At 44.7% G+C, this 21,176-nt stretch overlaps 1 protein-coding gene across 4 annotated transcripts in view; it reads right to left on the reverse strand.

The window, feature by feature from the left end:
- Nucleotides 1–21,176, reverse strand: part of LOC101165039 (opioid-binding protein/cell adhesion molecule) — a 128,697-nt gene that overhangs the window by 30,412 nt on the left and 77,109 nt on the right. For all 4 annotated transcript variants that reach the window (XM_023962830.1, XM_023962829.1, XM_023962832.1 and 1 more), the window contains exon 3: nt 9,382–9,507. In XM_023962830.1, the coding sequence (XP_023818598.1) occupies nt 9,382–9,507 (126 nt within the window). The remainder of the gene's footprint in view (nt 1–9,381; nt 9,508–21,176) is intronic.

The raw sequence follows: 21,176 nt of genomic DNA on the forward strand, positions 1-21,176 counted from the left end.
ATAGCCTGAAACTGAAATATGCGATACCCTGGCCCACACTGAACAAAACGATGTCACATACGACAAAATCGATAAAGGAATGTGGCCGTGGTAAACAAAAAACGATCGCAAAAAAAAGTGCTGACTCGGCAAAAAAAAAAAAATTCAGATTTTTTTTTAAAGAATCGGCTAACGAAACCCAGATAACTTTGTCGGGTATATACAAAGAAAGTTTTGAAATCATTACGTGATGGCCACACGACCTACGGTTTGGCGGCCATTTTGTGCCAAAATCGGCCATTTTGAGTTTTTCGCGTTTTTACACAATATGGAAAAAGGAACTTTTTTTTGAGCGATTTTCACAAAATTTGACTCGCATGTCCGTAGCATAAGTCTACAATTACCTCTGGAGTTTCGTCGACCTTTGACTTCGGGAAAAGGCGGCCATCTTGAATTTTCTATAAAAAACACCTTTGCCATTGGATTCAAACGTAAACTTGTCGTTGGAATTTTTATCGATCGTCTCGAAACTTTTTGGGCATCAATGCCAAGCTACTGTGGAAAAAATGTTGGAATTAGAAGTTGTAGATTTTGAACGGCGTGCGTGTGGCAAGCTAGCAAAGTGGCGCACTGTTATAACTCCCATGTCTTTCAATACAATACAGTGAAAATTGAATGCATGCATTCATGCCTGAAACTGAATATATTGAAAAACCCTGGATATGGACATATAAGGAATGTGGGCGTGGCTAACATAAAACCACTGTTGCTAAGGACGACAAAAAGTTTACTTTTACCGATTTGTCCGAAACTGACGTCAATCTGTTCGTCTTCTCAAGGGGACCAAAACATAAAATGGTTGCTATGGAGATAAAATAAACAAAAAAGCCGCCATTTTGGAAAAAGTGGGTTTTTCATCAACTTATGACATATAGCTCTCACCAATGGAGGAATGTGTTTTTCTGAGTCAGTTGATGACGCTGATCGCTATGCTAGCACTTTTAGCTATGTTAGCATAACTAGCATAGTTAGCATAATTAGCATTTTAGGTAATGTGTTTTTCTGAGTCAGTTGATGATGCTGATCGCTATGCTAGCACTTTTAGCCACATTAGCATAGTTAGCATAGTTAGCATAATTAGCATTTTAGGAAATGGTTTTTTTTGAGTCAGTTGAGGATGCTGATCGCTATGGTAGCACTTTTAGCTATGTTAGCATAGCTAACATAGTTAGCATAATTAGCATTTTAGGTGATGTGTTTTTCTGAGTCAATTGATGAGGCTAATCGCTATGCTAGGACTTTTAGTCACATTAGCATAGTTAGCATAGTTAGCATTATTAGCAAATCCAGCCTTGACTAGCTTTTAATTTGTGGGCGGTGAGGGCGGAGAGGGTTGACGGTGGTGCGTAGAGTTGGGCGTGGAAACCGGGTTGCGTCTGCGGGCCATACAACGCCGCTTGCGGCTTTAATTATGGCCCGCAGCAGCAGTCACTGACTGCAAGGACCATATTGTTTTCGCAGTTGGAATGACGACTTCGCCGCCTTTCAGCGAGAATTTGACCCCCGCCGCATGCTCGAAAAGTCACCAAAACGTGCACACACCTGGGATAAATTGCAAATGAATTTTCCACAAAGTCAACGTCACCCCCCCGAAGACGATGACATCACGGCCAGCGATCCCGTCAAAAAAATGAATGGGCCGAAAATCGCGTATGGGGCCGAACAAAATGTACTTCAAAATACAGCCGCGAAACCAAGACACACGTGTCGGGGATATCCCAAAGATGTTTTGAAAGCATTATGGGACGGCCACACGACCTACGGCTTGGCGGCCATTTTGTGGCGAACTCTGAGAATTGGCGATTTTCGTGTTTTCCCACAATATGGGGAAAAGACACTTTTGTTTGAGCGATTTTCACGCAATTGCACACACTTGCTGCCAGCTCCAGTCTACAAACACCCCAGAAGTGTCGTTGACCTTTGACCTTGGGAAAAGGCCGCCATCTGGAATTTTCTCAAAAAAGCACCTTTAGCACCAGATACAAACGAAAACTCGTCGTTGGAATTTTCCTCAATCGTCTCGTAACTTTTCGGGCACCAACGGCCAGCTACTCTGGACAATATGTTGGAATTAGAAGTTGTAGATTTTGAACGGTGTGCGCATGGCGAGCTAGCAACCGTTGCCATCTTGGCTAGCTCGCACATTTTTCATCGCAATGTCGTGAAGAGGAAATATGCGATTCCTTGGCCCGCGCTGAACAAAACGATGCTACGCACGACAAGATCGATAAAGGAATGTGGGCGTGGTAAGCAAAAAACCGTCGCAAAAAAATGTGCCGACTCGGCAAAAACGAAAAAATTCGGAACTTTTTTTTTGAGAATCGACTAACGAAACCCATATACCCTTGTCCGCGATATCCAAAGGACGTTTTGAAATCATTACGGGATGGTGACACGACCTACGGTTTGGCGGCCATTTTGTGCCAAAATCTGCCATTTTGAGTTTTTCGCGTTTCTACACAATATGGAAAAAGGAACTTTTTTTCGAGCGATTTTCACGAAATTTGACTCGCATGTCCGTATTATAAGTCTACAATTACCTTTGGAGTTTCGTTGACCTTTGACCTCGGGAAAAGGCGGCCATCTTGAATTTCCTATAAAAAACACCTTTGCCACTGGATTCAAACGTAAACTTGTCGTTGGAATTTTTATCGATCGTCTCGAAACTTTTTGGGTATCAATGGCAGGCTACTGTGGAAAGAATGTTGGAATTAGAAGTTGTAGATTTTGAACGGCGTGTGCGTGGCGAGCTAGCAAAGTGGCGCACTGTTATAACTCCCATGCATTTCAATACAGTACAGTGAAAATTGAATGCATCCATTCATGCCTTAAACTGAATACATGGAAAAACACTGGATATGGACATATAAGGAATGTGGGCGTGGTTAGCATAAAACCACTGTTGCTAAGGACGACAAAAATATTACTTTAACCGATTTGTCCGAAACTGACGTCTATCTGTTCGTCCTCTTGAGGGGACCAAGACATAAAATGGTTGCTATGGAGATAAAATCAACAGAAAAGCCGCCATTTTGAAAAAAGTGGTGTTTTTTTACTAACTTATGACATATAGCTTTAACCAATGGAGGAATGTGTTTTTCTGAGTCAGTTGATGATGCTGATCGCTATGCTAGCACTTTTAGCCACATTAGCATAGCTAGCATAGTTAGCATAATTAGCATTTTAGGTAATGTGTTTTTCTGAGTCAGTTGATGATGCTGATCGCTATGCTAGCACTTTTAGCCACATTAGCATAGCTAGCATAGTTAGCATAATTAGCATTTTAGGTAATGTGTTTTTCTGAGTCAGTTGATGATGCTGATCGCTATGCAAGCACTTTTAGCCACATTAGCGTAGCTAGCATAGTTAGCATAATTAGCATTTTAGATAATGTGTTTTTCTGAGTCAGTTGATGATGCTGATCGCAATGCTAGCACTTTTAGCCACATTAGCATAGTTAGCATTGTTAGCATAATTAGCAAATCCAGCCTTGACTAGCTTTTAATTTGCGGGCTGTGAGGGCGGTGAGGTCAGCGGTGGTGCGTAGAGTTGGGCGTGGAGGCGGGTTGCGTCTGCGGGCCATACAACGCCGCTTGCGGCTTTAATTTTTCTTCTACTTTCTTTCTTCCACTTTGAGCTCAAATTTGACCCCCGCCACATACCCGAAAACTCACCAAAATTGGCAGACACCTGGGATAAATTGAAAATGAATTTTCGGCAAAGAGAACGTCCCCCCCCCCACGACGATGACATCACGGCGAGCGTTCCCGTAAAAAAAATGAATGGGCCGAAAATCGCTTATGGGGCCAAAAAAAAATATTTCGAAATACAGGTATGAGACCAAAACACACGTGTTGGATATATCCCAAAGAAGTTTTGAAATCATTATGGGATGGCCACACGACCTACGGCTTGGCGGCCATTTTGTGGCGAACTCAGAGAAATGGCGATTTTCGTGTTTTTTGACAATATGGGAAAACTACACTTTTGTTCAAGCGATTTTCACGAAATTGCACACACATGCCACAAACACGATTCTACAACTACCAAAGAAGTTTTGTTGACCTTTGACCTTGGGAAGGGGCGGCCATCTTGAATTTTCATAAAAAAGCACCTTTATTGACGGATACAAACGAAAACTCGTCCTAGGGATTTTTATCGATCTTTTTGAAACTTCTCGGGCATCAATGGCAAGCTACTGTGGACAAAATGTTGGAATTAGAAGTTGTAGAATTTGAAACGCGTGCGCGTGGCGAATTCGCAACCGTCGCCATTTTAGCTAGCTCGCACATATTTTATCGGAACAGCCTGAAACTGAAATATGCGATACCCTGGCCCACACTGAACAAAACGATGTCACGCACGACAAAATCGATAAAGGAATGTGGCCGTGGTAAACAAAAAACCGTCGCAAAAAAAAGTGCTGACTCGGCTAAAAAAAAATTTTTCGGATTTTATTTTTAAGAATCGGCTAACGAAACTCAGATAACTTTGTCGGGTATATCCAAAGAAAGTTTTGAAATCATTACGTGATGGCGACACGACCTACGGTTTGGCGGCCATTTTGTGCCAAAATCTGCCATTTTGAGTTTTTCGCGTTTCTACACGATATGGAAAAATGAACTTTTTTTCGAGCAATTTTCACGAAATTTGACTCGCATGTCCCTAGCGTAAGTCTACAATCACCTTTGGAGTTTCGTCGACCTTTGACCTCGGGAAAAGGCGGCCATCTTGAATTTTCTATAAAAAACACCTTAACCACCAGATTCAAACGTAAACTTGTCGTTGGAATTTTCTTCGATCGTCTCAAAACTTTTTGGGCATCAATGGCAAGCTACTGTGTAAAAAATGTTGGAATTAGAAGTTGTAGATTTTGAACGGCGTGCGCGTGGCAAGCTAGCAAAGTGGCGCACTGTTATAACTCCCATGCATTTCAATACAATACAGTGAAAATTGAATGCATGCATTAATGCCTGAAACAGAATACATTGAAAAACACTGGATATGGACATATAAGGAATGTGGGCGTGGTTAGCATAAAACCACTGTTGCTAAGGACAACAAAAAGTTTGCTTTTACCGATTTGTCCGAAACTGACGTCAATCTGTTCGTCCTCCAGAGGGGACCAAAACATAAAATGGTTGCTATGGAGATAAAATCAACAGAAAAGCCGCCATTTTGGAAAAAGTGGGTTTTTTATCAACTTATGACATGTAGCTCTCGCCAATGGAGGAATGTGTTTTTCTGAGTCAGTTGATGATGCTAATCGCTATGCTAGCACTTTAAGCTATGTTAGCATAACTAGCATAGTTAGAATAATTAGCATTTCAGGTATTGTGTTTTTCTGAGTCAGTTGATGATGCTGATCGCTATGCTAGCAATTTTTGCGACATTAGCATAGCTAGCATAGTTAGCATAATTAGCATTTTAGGTATTGGGTTTTTCTGAGTCAGTTGATGATGCTGATCGCTATGCTAGCACTTTTAGCCACATTAGCATAGCCAGCATAGTTAGCATAATTAGCATTTTAGGTAATGTGTTTTTCTGAGTTAGTTGATGATGCTGATTGCAATGCTAGCACTTTTAGCCACATTAGCATAGTTAGCATTGTTAGCATAATTAGCAAATCCAGCCTTGACTAGCTTTTAATTTGCGGGCTGTGAGGGCGTTGAGGTCAGCGGTGGTGCGTAGAGTTGGGCGTGGAAGGCGGGGTGCGTCTGCGGGCCATACAACGCCGCTTGCGGCTTTAATTATTATTATTATGGCCCGCAGCAGCAGTCACTGACTGCAAGGACCATATTGTTTTCGCAGTTGGAACGACGACTTCGCCGCCTTTCAGCGAGAATTTGACCCCCGCCGCATGCTCGAAAAGTCACCAAAATGTGCACACACCTGGGATAAATTGCAAATGAATTTTCCACAAAGTCAACGTCACCCCCCCGAAGATGATGACATCACGGCCAGCGATCCCGTCAAAAAAATGAATGGGCCGAAAATTGCGTATGGGGCCCAACAAAATGTACTTCAAAATACAGTCGCGAAACTAAGACACACGTGTCGGGGATATCCCAAAGATGTTTTGAATTCATTATGGGACGGCCACACGACCTACGGCTTGGCGGCCATCTTGTGGCGAACTCTGAGAATTGGCAATTTTCGTGTTTTCCCACAATATGGGGAAAAGACACTTTTGTTTGAAGGATTTTCACGCAATTGCACACACTTGCTGCCAGCTCCAGTCTACAAACACCCCAGAAGTGTCGTTGACCTTTGACCTTGGGAAAAGGCCGCCATCTGGAATTTTCTCAAAAAAGCACCTTTAGCACCAGATACAAACGAAAACTCGTCGCTGGAATTTTCATCAATCGTCTCGTACCTTTTCGGGCACCAACGGCCAGCTACTCTGGACAAAATGTTGGAATTAGAAGTTGTAGATTTTGAACGGCGTGCGCGTGGCAAGCTAGCAAAGTGGCGCACTGTTATAACTCCCATGCCTTTCAACACAATACAGTGAAAATTGAATGCATGCATTCATGCCTGAAACTGAAAACATTGAAAAACACTGGATATGGACATATAAGAATGTGGGCGTGGTTAGCATAAAACCACTGTTGTTAAGGACGGCAAAAAGTGTACTTTTACCGATTTGTCCGAAACTGACGTCAATATGTTCGTCTTCTCAAGGGGACCAAAACATAAAATGGTTGCTATGGAGATAAAATAAACAAAAAAGCCGCCATTTTGGAAAAAGTGGGTTTTTTATCAAATTATGGCATATAGCTCTCACCATTGGAGGAATGTGTTTTTCTGAGTCAGTCGATGATGCTGATCGCTATGCTAGCACTTTTAGCTATGTTAGCATAGCTAGCATAGTTAGGATAATTAGCATTTTAGGTAATGTGTTTTTCTGAGTCAGTTGATGATGCTGATCGCTATGCTAGCACTTTTAGCTATGTTAGCATAACTACCATAGTTAGCATAATTAGCATTTTAGGTAATGTGTTTTTCTGAGTCAGTTAATGATGCTGATCACTATGCTAACACTTTTAGCCACATTAGCATAGCTAGCATAGTTAGCATAATAAGCATTTTAGGTAATGTGTTTTTCTGAGTCAGTTGATGATGCTGATCGCTATGTTAGCACTTTTAGCTATGTTAGCATAACTAGCATAGTTAGCATAATTAGAATTTTAGGTAATGTGTTTTTCTGAGTCAGTTGATGATGCTGATCGCTATGCTAGCACTTTTAGCCACATAAGCATAGCTAGCATAGTTAGCATAATTAGCAAATGCCGTTTTGACTAGCCTTTATCAAAAGTGGGCAGTGAGGGCGGTGAGGGAGGTTGTGGTGCGTAGAGTTGGGCGTGGAAGGCGGGTTGCGTCTGCGGGCCATACAACGCCGCTTGCGGCTTTAATTATTATTATTATTTATTTTATTATTATTATTTTTTTTTTTTTGGGGGGGGGGGGGGCTGGGGGGGGGGGGTGCTAGTCCTTAGGGAGGCCAGGGTATGAATGGTGGGGCTGGACCCCCTACCCCTCCGTTCTGGCACCGGGACCCTTCCTTGCTGGCTGTCTCTCGGCGCCACGAGGCTCTGGCCTCCAACTGCGGCTGGCTTGCCGTTTCTGGCTGCCTGGCGGGGGGCGCCTACCGCGGCCGGCTGGGGGGCCGGTCGCTCGGGGGAGCCTTCTCCCCGGGGTGTGTTCATCCGCTTGCTCCTCCCCGCTCTCACCCAAACAAATATTGCACACAGGCACAAAGGGCTCCGGGAACTGGATGGGAGGGGTATGCTGGCGGGGCTCACTGGGGATGCCCCTCTCTGGGTTCTCGTTGGCACCCGCCCTCCTCCCCGCTTTTTACTTGCATATTAGACACTCTGATTCATCTAGGGCCTTGTGGAGGGGGTCTGGTGGAGGGGGGCACGGTGAAACATCCGTGCTCACCTTTCGCTGGCTCCCCCCACAATTTTAACTTCCTCTGTAGACACACAGACTGCATGCTAGCAGCACACACACAGCAAATACACACCACTCACAGAGGGACCCCGGAGTGGGGGGCTTTGCGGCTTGGCAGCGGTGGAGCCCCCCACACTGGAGACCTTCTATTTTACCTTCAGCACACACACAGCAATCCCACACCTCCATACATAGGTGGGGTCGGGGGGGGGGCGGCCGGTCTTCACCCGCATGGTCCTCTCAGGGCGGCCGGGCTTATGGGTATCCTGTCGGCTGCGGGAATGGTCGGGCATACGGCGCTGGGGGTCGGCTGCCCTCATGAACATACGGTTCACGTCGGCAGCATGCATGTATCTCCACCCCCACGTGCACGTGCACACTGCCACACTGCTGTGTCTGCTTCATCCCTCCTCCTTACCCAAAGTGTATTGATGGACAGATTTTTTTCGCTCATCTTAGTGTCAGATTTTCACTTTTGATGTAACATTCGTCTTTCCAGCAGATCTGGTATAATTGTTACAGCTTAAAATAATCTTATTCAAATCGGTACTTGAATCCCCCACTTTCTCACCTCTCTTCCTTTTACTCTCTTCCACCCCCCCCCCCTCCACATTCTTCCCCTCTCCCTCCCCACACACTCTAAATGTAACACAGAAATAAAAAATATTACAGAACAAAAAGGGGTTTATAAAAATTTACACTCAAGTTTTTGAAGATTCATAACCTCTTTTTGTAATAATAAAACATTTCCAACACAAAAGGCCTTCAGCTCTCTTCTGTTTTCTCAGTTGTTGGACAGCACAAGTTAGAAGAAAAAAAAATACATAAATAAAAACTTAACAACCACTAACATGAACATATTAAGCGTATTTTGACTTATTCATCTTTTGTTACATTATGGAACATTTTATGTTGACATTTTGCAGAACATAGAGAAAGTCTGGGTTTAATCTGACATGGCTTGGTTATTATTTAACAAACTGAATTTATGACTTCATAAATATCAGCCGCCGTGATGCCAAAATCATGACCAAAGGATCAGCTGTGCAGTCATTAACGTGGATCAGCTTTGCGCTTTTCCCTCTCACCCATTATTACAACATTTCAACAACAGATCAAGTGCTTATTGATGTCACGCCCCTGCGTGCCAATGTCTTTCCCTGCCCCAGGTTGCCGACCCCTGGTGTGAATCAAAGAGCCAAGTTTGAAACATTTAGCTTTTGTGTTTTTAGATTTTAATTCTTGAGATGAGCTTACCAGCAAATGTTGGCAACTCAAAAGTTGCATTGTTTGTTTTGATCATCTAAATATTTATTTATTTGCTTATAACAAGAAGTATGAACTATATAGTGCAAACAAAAAATCATTTGAACTTCTATTGCCTACCTCTTGGTGAATGATGTCTCCACACAACACTGGCCTCAGGTCGACCGACTGCCAGGCAGATAAGACTGATGCTGCGGCCCTCATTCACTGTGACATCCTTTGTTATATTAGTGATCCTGGCAGGTACTACGAAAAAGAAAATAGAAATAAACAAGAAAAATAAACAACGATGGAACATTGAGTTTCATTTAGTGCAAAAAAACTGACAGACCTATGTGATTAGAGACGTGGAAGAAAATAATTTGAGAGGTCTCAATTAGAATGAAATTTTCTGGCAAATCTGACAATCTCCTGGCAGTGTGCTGATGATTGATTCTCCGCATCACGTGTCTTTGTCATGCTGTACGTTGGACATGCATCAAGCTGATTTATTTGAAGTTAGACAGAATTTCATTTCTTTGCCTTGGCTGATTGGATTTGTGTGTTTGAGAAAGTGTGTGTGTTTGTGCTAAGCTTAATTATTAAATGCTCAATTCCAAAATGGAAGAGGTTAGCCTGACATCAAGAGCCAAATGTTTACAACATGCAGTGCAATTCAAATCACATGAAATTAAACCTAATAACTATTTGCAGACATGACAAGCTAATTTTCAAATAAAGAATTCTTTACTTTATTCTTGTAGTTGTTGATTTGAATGTATTTTAAGACAAACAAAAACTTATATAGTATCCTTCAATTGACCAGATAAGGACTCATTGAAGATTGATGTGGGGATCCACAAAGTCATATTATAGAAGAAATTCACAGAATGCAATACTTTTGATCATTGCATATTCAAAATTTGTTTTCAAAAGTGTCTGACAAAGTCCTAAAATATTGATACAACGTTAGCTCTATTAATATCTGTCCGTCCATTTCTAAATCCACTGAATCCTTTTCAAGGTCACATGGTTGTTTTAGTCATAGGTCTTAACCACTTTTGAGCGAAGGTGGGTTACACTCTGGACCATCACAGGGCAACACAACCTCACACACCTGACATTCACATCAATAGGAGAAATTAGAGGCATCAATTAAACTGTAAAGCATGTTTTTGGACTGTTTGAGGAAGCCAGAATGAATGAATGAAAATGAAATGAATGAATGAAAAAACTTTATTAATCCCAACAAGGAGAAACTCAGTTCCAGTACATCTCGATGAAGAAGGTCAGACAAACACGAGCAGCTCCACACATACAAATATTTTACATTTTTTTTGTAGATGTGAGCTGAGTTTCATTGCATCACAAATGTCAACCTGCGAAAACAGTTTTATTTTGACCTGGACAGACAGACGCAGAGGATGCTGATCTTTTTGAGACAGAAGGCAGCACGAACCGGAAGGCTCTATGCGACATTCTGCACCTCTATGATAAACAGGTGAGGTGTAACTGCATGGCATGATCAACATTATGTATTAGTATAGCTAAAAGACGGAGCTGACTTGGCTCGGTTCATATTAATCACTGAGCGTTTCTAATAAAGTGAATGACTGTAAATGTTTACTTCACTGGAGAAAGAATCATCAACGTTGATCCCAATGCATTTGTAAATATAAATGTAATGTCATCTTATGTTTGGTGTATTTTTTTGAAATAACTGTACAATTTTAAGATAATTAAAGACTAGATGAACTGATCTGAGCCAGACCAAAGGGTGCAGTCATTTGAAATATGTTTGCCATATTAATTTGCCTTTGTCTCTGTGAAGCAAGAGCAGACTGCTGATGTCAAAGGTACTCCTGTCCTGTACTGGCTTCCCATATACAAACGTGAGGAAGACCCACAATTCTTCAAAGTTTGGAATGTAAGTATGTTATGATGGATAATGATTTATTCACTAAATAGTACCAGTGACAGTGGGCTGGTTAATACTCCAGCTGTGTGGGTAATACAACTTAACCAGAAAGTCATGCCAAAGCAATGTTATGTGGCAAAGCACATAGTCTCCTAAAATATTGCGTGATAAACAGACGGAACCTTACAGAGATCTGGAGGGTCTGGAGATCTGGAGGTCTTTACGAACTGAGGCAGAGGAGAGGCAATTAAGCAAACAAAAGGGACTCCAAGACAAAAACCGCCCCGAAGCCCAGTCGATGTGAGGTTTGTGTCTGCTCAACCAGGGAAACCCTAAAATAACAGGAGGTTTAAGGGACTCAACAACATAAAATGACATGGTCTCAGAGTGGTTTCCAGAGATTGACACAGAAATATTAACAGTACGAACAGATACCTTGTGTAAGAGGGACCCATTAATGGCATGAATGTCTAATGCTGGAGACAGAGGTTCGGTGGGGATCTTCAGTCTATCCACCACCTCCTGGGAGATCAGATCCCCATCAGACCCCGAGTTGATAAGAGTGTCAAATTCCACCTGGGCTCCAGCATAAGCCACCAAAACCTTGGTGGAGGGACGAGAAGGAGAGGAAAAAGAATGGTTGCAGCTCACCAGTTTCCTCACTGCTGGGGAGCCCAGGCGTTTCCCGGACAGTTGCGCACAACGTGTCCCGTACGTCCACAATAAAGGCAAAGTCCCTCCCGCATGCGGCGCTGCCGTTCAGCTGGAGAGAGACGGCCAGCTCCGAGCTGCATGGGCTCCGGAGGGGAGTTGGAAGGAGGCAGAGGAACCTCCGCGGGGCGCGGTGGACGGTAACCTGGAAGGCTGCGTTGCTCGTTACCCCGTTCCCTCACCCTCCGGTCGATACGAACCGCCAGGTCGATTAGCTCCTCGAGGTCGTCTGGAAGTTCTCTCGCTGCCAGCTCGTCTTTTAGAGCGTCGGACAGACCCCACAGGAAGACGTCGAGCAGTGCTTCATCTGGCCAGCGGGTGCTGGCAGCCAAGGTCCGGAACTCCACCGCGTAGTCCGAGACACAGCGGGATCCCTGCTGAAGGCGAAGAAGCTCAGACGCAGCAGCACGATGAGGCGTGGTGGGATCGAATACCGTGAGAAGCCGAGCGGAGAAGACCCGAAAGGAGCGACACAGCTCTGATCCGCGCTCCCACTCCGCCAGTCCCCATCGTTTGGCTCTTCCGGTTAGGTAGCTCAGAGCAAACGCCACCTTGCTCTGCTCAGAGGGGAAATCATCAAGATTAAAGTCAAACTGCAGCCTTCAGGAAGTGAGAAACGCCCGGCAGTCTCCCAAACGGTTCAGGGTGACCCAGTCTGGTCTGCCGAGGAGAAGGCGAGGAAGCATGCTCCAGGTTGGAGAGGCGTTCGTGAAGCTGCTGCATACCCGACATGAAGCCCCGCATCTCCTGAGCCAGGTCTGCTCGCTCCGTACCCGTGACGGAGCCACCAACGGCGGTGGATCCAGGTAAGTCTCGTTGAGACGAATCTCCTGCTGGGTTGGACATGGTCGCAGCGTAATGTGACGAGGAACCAAGGAGGAACCCAGGTGCAGGAAAGACACACAACTAAATAACTCGAAAGGGCTTTTAATGCCAAGAGCAAAGCTAGAGAAGCCAGCAAACCACAACGCTGCGACAATGACAGAGGGTTTAGAGCAACTTAAGAAGGGCACAAATCAGGAGCATATGAGAACCAGCTGTGAACACCTGAGAGCAGGGAGGGGAGGAGGGGCCTCCAGGAGGAGTGCAGCTGAGCAGCAGGAGGCTTTCCTTGACACTGAATCTGATGAATGAGGAACAACACAAGATGTAATCAATTTAGGCAGTTCTCCCTCCACTCTTATAGGGACCTATGCTCCTTTTCTGGAAAATGTCTTCACCACTGCCATTTCTATTCTTTTAGCAAACTCCATCACCATCTTTCCCTCTGCATTCCTATTCTGAACACAAAACTTCCTTACCCTCATGTCCATTGAAATCTCATCAAATCACCACTCTTTCCTCACAAGGTTGGATCACCTAATCCATGTCCCTCCCATGCCTTCTTCTGGTTGCCTTTAATGATAAGTAGGGAGGTTCTGCTCGAGCCACTCTGCTCAACTCTTACTTATGAACCGGAAGTCTTGTTTGAAGCTGTTGTCTGAAACATGTCAAAGTCACACGACCGCACAAACGAGGCCTCGAGATGTCAGCTCTATACGTCAGTCAGCTTGCTGGAACTTTGAAAAGAGTTGGGTTTGTCAAAAACTACAAATGTGAGCAATCGTAAGGCAGTTCAACTTGCAAACCTAAAACATATGTCAAGTGGAGAACATTCATAGCAAGGCAACAGCCACTGTCCTAGAACCTCACAAACAATTGCATTTGGAAACCCGACAAACGCACAACGCCCCATTGCCAGGGTAAACACAGAATGTGCAGGAAGAAGTTGTTTGTAAATCAGTCCGAACAATATTCAGTTATAGGTGGACAAATTGCCAAAGACATTATTTGCCACCACATTTGTTTTTGTTGCAGGTACTTCCCAGAGATCACAGAGATGCAGCAGATCCCGCGGTGGAGGTCTAGTGTTATGTTGCTGAGGCCTACCGATCCAGAGGAGAGTTCCTGCTTAAATACTGAGCAACACAGGCCACGATTTACAATTAACAGGGGACAACTCGCTCGCGTTCTTTTGCAGTCGTCTCTGAGGTCCAGCTAACAATTCAACCCAGCTAACAATTCAACGAACTCACGTATCTCTCCACAGAAGTTCTTCTGCACTTCAGAACCTACAGCGCCCTCTACAGGATAAATGTACCTTCATCTCTAACAAGTTCTAGTAACATGGGTTACACAAGACACTGGACCCCATGTTGCTCTTGGTGGTTATAGGTTGGCGCCAGTATACGGCAGCGGAGCCGCCATCAACGTGTAAATGTTTGTGAATGGGACTGTGACAGTAAAGCGATTTGGACCTTCAAGGAGGGTAGAAAGGGGCTATACAAGTATACACATTTTTACCATTTTCACTATTTATATGAATGCAAATTGGAATAAACAATTAGAATTCATATCTACTGTACATATAATTACTGTCATTCCTTCTCTCTTTTTTTCATTATATATAAAGACCTTCTTTTTAAATATTTTTTCAAAAAAAGCAAGATTGGCATGTGACACATGAAGTTAGTAATACCCAAGAAATAAAACTAACTTCCTTGATCACCGTCAAAGGTATTATTCTTTGATTACACTGAGAGACTAAAAAACTCACAGCGACTACACTGTATTCCACTGAGGATTTCTTTAACTTATGCTGTCTATCCGCTATGGTAGGAGTGTGTTCACTTGTTTGGGTGATAGACATACAGTTAATAGCTCTAGATGCACCAGTAAAATATACATAAAGCAAAGTATTAATATTCAAATTCAACTTTATTTATATAGCGCTTTTCATGCTACATAGCATCTCAAAGTATATATAATAATAAAAATAAATGCAAATAATAATAAAATAAATGAATTAATCAAACACACAAAAACCCAACATGTTAGTGTTTTCCTTGGTACATAAAGCAGATGAATGATGCAGTGGATGCAATAGGAGGGCAACAAACGAATAACCCTTGATTTGTTCAGGCATATTTGAACACCATCGGGGGAACCTTTCTGGGTGGAGTTTGCATGTTCTCCCCAGAATGCGTGGGTTTTCTGCAGGGACTCCGGCTTCCACCCATCGTCCCCAAACATGTTTCATAGGTTCAGTGGTTACTCTAAATGGTTCTTAGGTGTGAATGTTAGTGTGCATGGGTGTGTGATTTGTGTCGCCAGTCTGTCACAGCCCCGTGACCCCAAAAGGGACAAATTGGGTTTAGAAAATGAATGAATCTCTTAACCACTTTTCTTGCTGGTGGTAGAGACACCTCAGTGTTGATTAAACCTTGTGCTTAGATGACCCCCCCCCCCCCCCCTTCCATTGACGTGTTCTTCCTACCGTGGATAAAGGTGGAAAGATTTCATGTAATCCATGGACACCAGTGAAGATCACAAATCATTGAAGAAAAAAGGTTCAGAGCACTGTCTAGTGGGTCTAGATGACCCAACTCCCAATGTTAAAGTGCCTAGGATAGCACAAGGGTTAAACACAGCTTCTTCATAAAATCGGTGAACTTTTTTTAGAACTTTGTGAATTTCTTCTGGGCAATGAATATTTAATTCCAGACTTGTGATCTTCTGAGGAAGTTTGTGAAAATATCCTGGAGTAAGATGAGGCATGGTGCTGCAAAACAGCTTCAGACTGTTTTTCCCGTTTCTAAAGTAACATTTAAAAGTTAAAAATCAACGTTGGTGTAACTGTTGAATAGAATAACTAAGAATAGGAAAAGAAAGCGTATAAATCATGAGCAGGAGAAAGTAGAGTCCCATCGCACTCTTCAGATAAATAAAATGTACAATTTCTAATCAATGTACTTTTAAATACCAAATGCAAAAACAACAAACACACAAGTGTGCAACAGAACAAAACGCATGGAAATGTGGGTTTGATTTTATTTCCTGCGATGACTTGAGAGGCTTTTGTACCTTTGATTGTCCTTTTCTTTAATGTTTAGAGTTGGTCCTTCAGCTTTTTCCTGTTTTCGGTTTCTCCACTGGAGCTCAGATCTGTTGGCAAGGACTCATGCACACCAACAAACTGTCTCCATATCCCCCAGTATACAATATTTAGGAGCAGTTCCTCCTGCCAGTCCAGTCCGTTGTCCAACACTCTGTGTCACTAAGTCCATCTTAGTTTGAATTTATGCTGTAGTCTGACCTTTGTTAAACTTGTCTAAAATAATAAAGTGCATACATGTTTGGGAGATGACACCATCTATTGATGTTTGATATCATGGAAAACAGGGCACCCATGCAAAAGCAAATCATAATAAAGCGCTCCTGGAATTTGCTGCACTGCATACTGACCTGGTAAAAATGATTCAGGAGAATGTCCTTTTAAAACTCAAGCCTTATTAGCTCTAAGTGAACAGACGGATATCAATAAAAAAATACTGTCTTCACTTTGCTACATGAAGAATGTTTGGTTATGGTCTGGTGCTAATTTAATACACATTTTTTATCATCCCAACAATAGTTATTTTTCTATCTAGTGGAGGTGGCCTTCTTTGAGGCCAATCTAAATTCTAATGAGCAAATGTGAAAGTAAATAAGAAATCCCGTCTAGGGAAGGAACGTAAAAAAGAAAACCTATGGAGAAGTTGGTTGAATAAGTGGAAAAGACTAAATGTTGATGGGTGCATAAGCCTCATTTACAGGTACAGAAAGGTTACAGTTATTGCCTTGAAAGGTTGTTCAACAAGATATTAAAGACACCATCATTTTTGTCCAGGCCTTTTTAAATAATATAATTTTTATGATTGTGTTAAACTGTTAAAATCAACGTCTACTTGTGATTGGTAAATGTTTTTGGTAAATTAGAAATTATTACTACATTTGTCAGATTAACGTTCAATGATTATTGTGGCTTTTTCTTTTATCAACAAAGAGGAGTAACAATGATTTTTTTTCACATACAGAGGGGCAAAAAAGTATTTAGTGAGCAAAAGTCCCAGAACCACACGGGGGACCTAGTGAATGACCTGCAGAGAGCTGGGACCAAAGTAACAAAGGCTACCATCAGTAACACACTACACTGTCAGGGACTCAAACCATGCAGGGCCAGACGTGTCCCCCTGCTAAAGTCAGTACATGTGCAGGCCCGTCTACAGTCTGCTACAGAGCATTTGGATGATCCAGAAGAGGATTGGGAGAATGTCCTATGGTCAGATGAAACCAAAATAGAACATTTTGGAAAGAACTCTACTGGTCGTGTTTGGAGGAGAAAGAATGCTGAGCTGCATCCAAACACCAGACCTACTGTAAAGCATGGGGGTGGAAACATCATGGTTTGGGATGTTTTTCAGCAAAGGGACCAGGACGACTGATCCCTGTAAAGGAAAAAAGAATGGGGCCGTGAAGTGTAACAGTTTCAGTTTCTTTGTTTGTTTCCTTGGTTTTCTGTATAGGTTTGAGTTACTCCATCATCCCCATCATTCCTGAGTGTTTTCACCTGTGTCTTGTTGCCTTGTATGTATTTAAGTCTTGTCTTTTCCTTCCTCCTGTGCTGGTCCATAGTTTTTAGTTTTGCTGTTCCCCTGTTTCGAGTATGCCAAGGTTTCGAGTTTTGAGTTTTGGTTAGCCTGCTTAGCAGTGGTTTTTGTTTGTAGTTGTTGGACTTTATTAAATGTCCTGCTTGCCTGGAACCTCCTGCCTCCTCTCCTCTCTGCGCCTGGGTACTTCCTACCACACCCCGTAACATTATGGACCAGCCATACCAGTACCCAGCAGAGGGGACCTGTCTCTGGTGGACCCCTGACTCTTCCCAGATCTACGCGGACTTCAAGGGGAGTTGCCTGGCCGTAAGAGGGGGTCGTCGTCATCACCGCCGCCCCCATTATAAGTCCTCCCCTGTTTCCTGGATGGAGCAGGACGTTCTCCGGCATAGGTCCTTCCTAGACCCTCTGGACCAGGGCCTATGGCTGTGGGAGGACTTATTCCTGGAGGAGGAGGGGGCCGCAACCCATCGGAGCGCAAACGGCTTTCAGTACTCCTCCTCGGACTTCGACGGGAGTCGTCTGGCTTTAAGAGGGGGCCGCTGTCGTCGTCGCCGCCGCCCTTCTTGACGTTCCATCTTGGTTCCGGAGGTGGACCTGGAAGCACCCCAACCCCGTCCTGCGTCCAGGAGGGTGCCTGATGCACCCCAACCCGCTCCTGCTCTGAGGAGGGTGCTGGACGCACCCAGTCCCATTCCTGCTCCCAGGAGGGTCCCGGACGTACCACGACCCGTTCCTGCTCCGAGGAGGGTGCCGGATGCATCCCGTCCTGTTCCTGCTCCGAGGAGGTTGCCGGACGCACCCCGTCCTGTTCCTGCTCCGAGGAGGTTGCCGGACGCACCCTGTCCTGTTCCTGCTCCGAGGAGGGTGCCGGACGCACCCTGTCCTGTTCCTGCTCCGAGGACGTTGCCGGACGCATTATGTCCTGTTCCTGCTCCCAGGAGGGTCCTGGACAGGGGGATGGCAGACCGGAGGGAACCGGATGCACCCCAACCCCTTCCTGCCGCGGACCCTGAGCCTGAGCCCCCTGCCGCGGACCCTGAACCCCTTCCTGCCGCCGACCCTGAACCCCTTCCTGCCGCGGACCCTGTGCCCGAGCCCCCTGCCGCGGACACTGTGCCCGAGCCCCCTGCCGCGGACCCTGTGCCCGAGCCGCCAGCTCCAGACGCGGACTCCGAGCCGCCAGCTCCAGACGCGGACTCCGAGCCGCCAGCTCCAGACTCTGAGCCCGAGCCGCCAGCCGTTTGCTGGTCGGACTCTCAATGCTGGACGGCGTTTTGCTAGGTTTGAGTTACTTCCTGTTTTATTTTGTAGTATTTCCTGGTCTGTTGTTGTTTCGAGTTTTACCCCTCCTCATCAGTCCTGAGTGTTTCCACCTGTCTTGTTGCCTTGTATGTATTTAAGTCTGTCTTTCCTTTCCTCCTGTGCTGGTCCATAGTTTTTAGTTTTGCTGTTCCCCTGTTTCGAGTATGCCAAGTGTTCGAGTTTTGAGTTTTGGTTAGCCTGCTTAGCAGTGGTTTTTGTTTGTAATTGTTGGACTTTATTAAATGTCCTGCGTGCCTGGAACCTCCTGCCTCCTCTCCTCTCTGCGCCTGGGTACTTCCTACCTCACCCCGTAACATGTAAGGTCAGATTTTGAGTGAAAACCTTCTTCCATCAGCACTGAAGATGAAACGTGGCTGGGTCTTTCAGCATGAGAACAATCCCAAACACACTTAACAAAGGAGTGTCTTCATAAGAAGCATTTCAATGTTGAGGCTGAGGCTTAAAGATGGCGCCGCTGAGTCCGGTCGCCGTCCAGGTCGCTCCGCTTAGATTATGTTTTTATTTACTTTTTTACCTATTTTTGCTTTCTCTTTTTACACACATTACCTCTGCACTGATCATATACGACAAGGAAACACTTTTGGACATTGTAACATCCTTTGTTTGTCTGAAACGTGGCTCACGCCCTCGGTCCCGGACGCTGCTGTAATGCCAGCCGAGAACTTCTCTGTCTTACGGATGGACAGGACAGCCGAGGCCGGCAAATCCAAAGGCGGAGGAGTTTGTTTTATGATTAACAAGAAATGGTGTGATCCCAGGAATATCTCCACTCTGTCGCGCTCCTGCTCGCCTCATCTGGAACACTTATCAATTATTTGTCGCCCATCCTATCTGCCCCGGGAGTTTTAATCGATCATCATAACTGCTGTTTACATCCCTCCACAAGCAGACTGTGGCTCGGCTTTGTCGGAGCTTCACGACGCGCTTAGCGGCAACATCAACAAACACCCGGACGCTGCTATCATCTTTGCTGGGGACTTTAACAAAGCCAAACTCAGGCAAGTCATGCCTACTTTCCATCAACATGTATCCTGTCCAACCAGAGGACCGAACACACTGGATCATTGCTACACTCAGTTTAAGAATGCCTACAAAGCTCGCTCTCTACCGGCTTTCGGCAAATCGGACCATGCCGCCATTTTCCTCACACCGGAATATAAACAAAGGCTCGTACAAGATTCCCCGACGCAGAGGGTGATGACGCGATGGTCCGCCCAATCAGAAAGGACTGTTACAGGTGGCTCTTGATGACGTAGACTGGGACATGTTTCGCGCATCCTCATCTGATGTCAACGAGTTCACAAATGTAGCGCTAAGCTTTGTAAACATACTAGCCGAACAAGCTACGACTACAATAACCATAAGGACATTCTCAAATCAGAAACCGTGGGTGGACAGATCAATCCGCGCAGCAATAAACAAACGCACTGCTGCTTGCAATGCCGGTCTTCTGTCGGGAAACATGAGCGAGTACAAAGCATCGTGCTATGCTCTCCGGCGCGCAGTAAGAGCCGCCAAACACAGATACAGGGAACGCATAGAGTCACATTTCCAGCTAAATGACTCCCGACGCATGTGGCAAGGACTAAGGACCATCTGTGACTTTGGAAATAAATCCTCTGCAGAGGTGAGAGCAGATCCGTCGCTGGCTGACGAGCTAAACACTTTCTACGGCCGCTTTGAAAGCAATCTAAGCAGTGTGAGTCTGCCGATCAGCGCGTTAGGAAGCAACAGCCAGATCAGCGATCATCATGCGATCACCGTGACGGAGGACGAGGTTCGGAGGGCGCTAAAGCGAGTGAATGTAAGGAAAGCAGCCGGACCTGATGGGATTTCTGGCCGTGTTCTGCGGTCCTGCGCTGATCAGCTTGCTGGTTTGTTTACATCCATTTTTAATGAGTCTCTTGCTGCATCGGTGGTTCCCACCTCATTCAAAAAAACGGTCATCATCCCTGTGCCTAAGAACAATAAACCCTCTTGTCTGAATGACTATCGTCCAGTTGCTCTCACATCAACAGTCATGAAGGTCTTTGAAGGACTGGTTAAAAACGTCATCTGCTCCTCCATCCCAGATACTCTGGACCCTCTTTAGTTTGCCTATCGCCCAAACAGATCCATAGATGATGCCATCTCCCACATCCTGCACTCTTCTCTCACACACATTGACAGCAATAACAGGAACTATGTAAGGCTGCTATTTATTGACTACAGCTCAGCTTTCAATAGCATAGTCCCCATAAAGCTAGCTTCCAAACTCATAGACCTCGGACTGAATTCTTCACTCTGCAAATGGATTCTGGATTTCCTCACCGGCAGACCTCAAGTGGTGAAACTGGGCCAGTACACCTCTAACTCCATCACCCTGAACGTAGGAGCCCCGCAGGGGTGCGTCCTGAGTCCCCTGCTTTACTCTCTCTACACACACGACTGCGTGTCTTCGCACAGCTCCACATCCATCATCAAATTTGCTGATGATACTGTGGTTCTGGGCCTCATTCACAACAACGACG

Source organism: Oryzias latipes, chromosome 14 (assembly GCF_002234675.1).
Source record: "Oryzias latipes chromosome 14, ASM223467v1".
NCBI lineage: Eukaryota > Metazoa > Chordata > Actinopteri > Beloniformes > Adrianichthyidae > Oryzias > Oryzias latipes.